Here is a 6,209-nt window from a genome sequence, read left to right as displayed (position 1 = left end):
GCAGCTCCCTGAGTGGGATGGGGTAGCTCTTAGCAGTTTCTGCGGCTGCTGCAGAGGAACATGGTCCTGGCCTCAGAGTTTCTCCATGTGCACCAATGAACAAGATACAGGAGGCAACGGAACAGTCTGCCCTACCAGAAGGGGGTCAAAGCAACGGGGAAGGGATGTTCCTGGATGGAGCTGAATACTGTGCAGGGTGAACCATAAGGCTCAGAGGAGGATGCTGGCTAAGATCCGGGCTAAGCTTTTCCCTGCTTGCTCAGGGACTGCCCCTGGCCTCTCCTGGGATAGACATACTTTGAGCACCGACATGGAAAAAGCAAGATAGTACCTGCTGCTCCTCTTGTTCAGTGGAAGAAACGCAGAGCAAAGTGAAGGAGCATTAGGGAGGAAGGTAAAGGAACAGAGATGGTGAGGGGTATTGGCTGTATCTCTGCACAGATTCACCTCTAGAAAAGGTGGGACAGGGAACTGGCGCTAAGGAATATCAGAGGCCTGTAGGTCCCAACCCGTGGAGAGCCAGATGTGCCTTCGATCTGATGCATCTGGGGAGACAGTGTCAGGAAATTATTTCTCATTGGATTATAAGGCTGAGAAACAAAGCAACAGACTGTAAAAACCTCTGCCTTCTGCTTCAATGCTGGCTGATGCAAAGCTGAGGCAGCAGCTGCAGGCCATCATATGACTACCATAAATGACTTGAGTTTGGAGGCCTCAGATGTTGGGAACAGAAGCTTTCTCTCTGTCTTTTCTATTGGTCGAGCTCTTCTCCCCCTCCCCTTCTCCATCTTGGCTTTACTTTTTGGATTATTGAATATTTAAGTGTTTCTCTGTGACACTAGCTCTGATCCTTTAATCCAGCTGGCCTGGTAATTCCACAGACCCAAATCAGCTCAGATTTCTCCACAGACGTAAACCTTGTTCCTCAAGGGTTCACTCCTCCTCCATTTATCTTCCTTCATTTTATTTCTGCCCTTTGTGTCTCTGTGCTAGAAACTGATTCAGCTTTTACAGCAAAAGCTTCGGTGATATCTTTAGTGAGCAGCCTCCCCCCAAAATACAAGGGGCAAGAGGGGATCTTTCCTTTTCATTAGCTAACAATATTTTTCTCTGTTTTTTATTGTTTGCTTTCTCCTCAAAATTAGAAAAAAAAAAGAAAAATAATTAAAAAAGAGAGCTCAGTGCCCACATGTTTTATCTGCTGTATGAAATTATTTCCTCTGCACTGCCTGAGGACACCCATGCCAGACTTCTGTCCCTGCACAGTGGGAGAAGGGTTGAAGCTGTATCTGGAGGGAAGGGTACTCCAGGCTGCCCTTCTCTGTCAGAAACAGGAGCTTGCTGAGAGCCCAGAAATATATTGAAGCGGATGTCACTTTGCTGCTGATTCCTGCAAGGTGTCCTTTCCCACCAAGGGACAATGTTTGTAGCCCCCAAGGAGAAGTGGCAAGGTAGCTGTGCAGCCCTTTCTGGTGGGTGCTAGGTTGGTGATATGCTCCAGCTCAGGACTGCTGGCATCGTTGGGTGAGAGACTGGAGATTGGTATTTGGCAGACTGTCTGCGCCCTGGGCTTTCCCCATCCTGCCCCAGCACGCCCAAGCCAGGCAGGCTCATCTCAACAGCTTAGTCCCTGCACCAAGTGGCAGCAACAATTTTTAGAGCAGAAGCGGTTACACGTGGCTTGAATTATTTATCCTTCTTGCATCAAGGAGGAAGGAAACAAAAAAGTTTGGAGGTTTTTTTAGGGTTTTTTTTTGAGGGGTGGAGTTGGGGCTTGTCTGCTTTTTCCCTGCTTCATGCGTCCTGTGTACATCCTCTTCAGGAAGCTGAAAGTCTGCGGCTTTGGCTGTGCTTGCCTTTGTTTACACTGGGGGTAACAGCCTTATGTTTCCCACCCTCCATTCCTTTCCCCTTCTACCCCATGTCTCTGCCTTCCCCCAGATCACTGTCTGTGATTGTGTTGCTTAAGCCCAGGCACTCTTCTGCAAACTCCTGATATGGGATTATACACTGTGAGGGATCCCTCCTTCAAGGCTTATCAGTGTGGCTGGCAATATTACTTGTCTCTTGCTTGCAACCCCCATAATGCTATCTCTTCCCCATCTCCCTCTCCTCGTGAAACCTCCTTGTCTATGCTCTTGTCTCAAAGACCCATCTAACTGATGCCTCTTCTTGTCTCCTATGTACTTTCTTCTCCAGATTCCAGTGACAGATGGATCTCTCTCGTGCACACTTGCTCTTTCCCTCTCCATATTTTTGTTTTCGACATGTTTGATCTGAAGCTCTGAAGCTATTCAGAGGGAACCCGAGAGAGAAGGGAGAGAAGGAGGAGGAACTGAGGGAGCGTGAGCAACAGAAGAGGCAGCCCTGCCTTGTTCTTCCAAATCACACCGTGGAGGGGCAGGGGAAGACTAGAGGGAGGAGGACGTGGGTTTGTTTTGGGGTGGGCTCAGTGTGGGTGGGGGGTGGGGGGGAGGGACAAAAGTGGAAAAGGTGGGCGAGTCACTCATGAGTATCAAAGAAGATTGGTTATCCTTGACTGGAATTTTTGTTGAGAAGCACAAGGTAGTTGCCTTCCAGACCAGTAATCCATGGTTATAGCTTCTGAGTGTGCTGGAAGCAGCTTGCATGTCTACCCCCTGCTCCATGCTCCTGGCTTGATCCAGAGGGCAAGAAGAAATAATGGTGACGACACCCAGTAGGACTGGGGTGCTCATGATCTTCCAGTGCTAAACCCCAGTTACTGCCCCTTCCTCTTTCCTCCTTCCCTTAGTTTCCTTTTGTTGTGGTCCCGAGATTTGGGGTTGTTTTTCGTTGTGTTTTTCCCCACCTCCATCCTGATGAGGGCACCACTGCAGACCATGATGTGCCTAGGGTTGTGGGCATCTGCCCTGCTCTGCTTGTTCTCCCCCGGCACCGTGCGAGGTGACTGCTGGCTGATTGAAGGGGACAAGGGCTACGTGTGGCTGGCCATCTGCAGCCAGAACCAGCCCCCCTATGAGACCATCCCCCAGCATATCAACAGCACAGTACACGACTTGCGCCTGAACGAGAATAAGCTCAAAGTGGTGCTGTACTCCTCCCTCAACCGCTTCGGCAACCTGACTGACCTGAACCTAACCAAGAACGAGATCTCCTATATTGAAGATGGGGCTTTCATGGGCCAGTCGAACCTCCAGGTCTTACAGCTGGGCTACAACAAACTCACCAACCTGACAGAGGGCATGTTGCGGGGCATGACCCGCCTCCAGTTCCTCTTTGTGCAGCACAACCTGATTGAGCTGGTCACCCCTACTGCCTTCTCTGAGTGCCCCAGCTTGATCAGTATTGACCTGTCATCCAACCGTCTCAGCCGCCTGGAAGGGAACACTTTCACCAGCCTGAGCAACCTGATGGTGTGTGAGCTGGCCGGCAACCCCTTCAACTGTGACTGTAGCCTCTACAGCTTTCTTAACTGGCTGGCGCTCTTCAACAATGTCACCAAGAACTACGACCGGCTCCAGTGTGAGACGCCACGGGAGTTTGCTGGGTACCCGCTCCTGGTACCGCGGCCTCATCACAACCGCAACGCCATTACCATCTTCCAGTCCATGTGCAGAGGTGGCACCATCCCCTCCCTCTCCAGGGTCAACCCCACCCCTTATACCCCCGACTCCCAGCGAGACCTGGATGAGGGCTCAGCCATCAGCCCTGGGGACTTCCTCTCGGTCAAGCCTCCGGCCTCTTCCACCACTGACTCCTCCTTCAGTCCCAGCATTAAGCTCCACGATGTCACCATCACCTCAGCCATCCTGATGGTCACCATCCCCATGCCCTACAGTAAGATGTACGTGCTGGTCCAATACAACAACAGCTACGTTTCTGACATAGCAACGCTGAAGAGCAAGAAGGAGTACGTCACCGTCAACAAGCTGAAGGCCCATACTGACTATACGTTCTGTGTGGCCTCCATCCGCAACAACAGACGCTACAACCACACTTGCCTGACCTTTGCAACCCGGAGCAAAGGCAGGGAGGACCCTATTTCCAGTACTTCCACCACCACACACTATATCATGACCACCCTGGGTTGCCTCTTTGGGATGGTCATTGTCCTGGGGGTGGTGTACTACTGCCTGCGGAAGCGGAGGATGCAGGAGGAGAAGCAGAAGTCCCTCAATGTCAAAAAGACCATACTGGAAATGCGTTATGGATCAGATATCGATACTAGCACCATGGTCCATCCTTCCCAGAAGCTGGGTGAGCCACCAGTCATCCCTGTCTCACGGATGTCCTCCATCCCTTCCATGATTGGGGAGAAGTTGCCTCCAACAAAGTCAATGGAGGCTGGGTTGGAGACTCCTAAAATCACCACTAAAGGTAACTACATCGAGGTGCGGACTGGTGGTGGGGATGGGCTGGAGCGAACCCCGCGGGATGAGGATCTGAGGGAGCTTGACAACGGGCAAGGCTCAGCTGCTGAGATCTCTACTATAGCCAAGGAGGTAGACAAGGTCAACCAGATCATCAACAACTGCATCGACGCCCTCAAGCTGGACACAGCCTCCTTCCTGGGTGGTGGGACTGGCGTTGACTCGGACATGGCCTTTGAGTGCCAGTCCATCCCAGCCAGTTCCTCGGGTGGGCTAGAGCGACCCAGCTTTCTTTCCCCACCCTACAAGGAAAGCTCCCACCACCCTTTGCAGCGCCAGCTCAGTGCTGACGCTGCCGTGGCCAGGAAGACCTGCAGCGTCTCCTCCAGCGGCTCCATCAAAAGCGCCAAGGTCTTCAGCTTGGATGTGCCTGACCACCCACCGCTCAGCAAGTCTGACTCCAAATACATTGAGAAGGGCAGCCCACTCAACAGCCCTTTGGATCGTCTTCCCTTGGTGTCCCCGGGCGCCATCCACCACTTGGAGGTCAAGCCTTCTTACCATTGCAGCGAGCACCGCCACTCCTTCCCAGCCCTGTACTACGAGGAAAGCGCCGACACCTTGAGCCAGCGGGTCTCGTTCCTCAAGCCGCTCTCCCGGTCCAAGCGAGACTCCACGTACTCCCAGCTCTCCCCCAGACACTACTTCTCGGGCTACTCTTCTAGCCCCGAGTACTCCTCAGAGAGCACCCACAAGATCTGGGAGCGATTCCGGCCTTACAAGAAGCACCACAGAGAGGAGGTTTACATGGCGGCTGGGCACGCCCTACGGAAGAAAGTGCAGTTTGCCAAGGACGAGGATCTGCATGACATCCTGGATTACTGGAAAGGAGTCTCTGCTCAGCAGAAGCTGTGACTCTCCCTCGCTCTTTCCAAGGAAACAATACAAACCAAGATTTACCCCACTCCCCCTCCTCCCTCCCCCACCATCCAACAACCAGGAAAAAAAACAACAAAAAAAGCCACTTGACTGTGAAAAATAAACCAACAACAAAATATTCGCGACAAATACAAAACTGACAAAATGGTTTCTTAAAGTTTACAACAACAACAGCAACAGAAAACTTTCACACACACACAGACACTACACACAGACACAGACACACAAACACACACACACGCCGAATTGTCTCTACTGTGTTACGGGGACCATTGTTCTGCCTGCAGATGGTTGGGAGGAGCATCCTGCTCTGACACTGTGGTAACAACGCTGGATCGCGGGGTGGGGGTAGGAATGGCCTGGGAGCGGGTGGTGGCAGGGGAAGGGCAGGGGTGGACACTCACTGGGCATGAAAATCATCTGTCCTCTGTTGCTCTTTCGTTTCCTGGTGAGGGATGAGTTTTCTTTTGGACGGGATGGGAGGACTTTGGTTTAGAAAGCTTCTCTGCCTACCTGACACACCTGCTTTTTCACATCTTCCATCACTAATTTTTCCTTGATTTCCTTTGGCAGTGGAAGCTTTTCTCTCTCTCCCATTCCCTCCCAAGATAGGTGGGATTTGTTGGAAGAAGTTCTCTTGCTTCTTTTCCTTTGCCTTTTCCTACCCTTTTCTCTTTAAGGCTCCCTAGGTTTGCACTTGCTGTCTAGATTCTTGACAAACCTCCATCCTGCAGAGGAAGGGAAAGAGGTGCGAAGGACCAAGGGAGGTAGGGTCAGCTGTACAACAGGCTGTGTGACCTTGCTGCTATTCCTCCTTACCCTCTGCTGCCACGTTGTTGCTGGTGAACACCAGCAGTTCTGGAATGATGGGCATTCTCCAGGCCTGCTCAGAGGCAGTTTTCTGCCAGTTGATGAAGG

General features: G+C 51.8%; 1 protein-coding gene across 1 annotated transcript; it reads left to right on the top strand.

Annotated features, from left to right (window-relative positions):
* Nucleotides 1-2,502: 2,502 nt before the first annotated feature.
* Nucleotides 2,503-5,267, top strand: ELFN2 (extracellular leucine rich repeat and fibronectin type III domain containing 2). The gene has a single exon (XM_010202391.2). It carries the CDS (start codon nucleotides 2,841-2,843, stop codon nucleotides 5,265-5,267), a length of 2,427 nt encoding a protein of 808 aa, XP_010200693.2. The 5' UTR covers nucleotides 2,503-2,840.
* The last annotated feature ends 942 nt before the right edge of the window (nucleotides 5,268-6,209 follow it).

The sequence above is a fragment of the Colius striatus genome, chromosome 1, assembly GCF_028858725.1.
Source record: "Colius striatus isolate bColStr4 chromosome 1, bColStr4.1.hap1, whole genome shotgun sequence".
Lineage (NCBI taxonomy): Eukaryota > Metazoa > Chordata > Aves > Coliiformes > Coliidae > Colius > Colius striatus.
The sequence above is the reverse complement of the archived record's forward strand: the minus strand, read 5'-3'. Positions and strand labels throughout refer to the sequence as shown.

What these genes read in the sequence shown, in the direction of transcription:
- ELFN2 (XM_010202391.2), top strand. Translation starts at nt 2,841, where the DNA reads ATGAGGGCACCACTGCAGACCATGATGTGCCTAGGGTTGTGGGCATCT.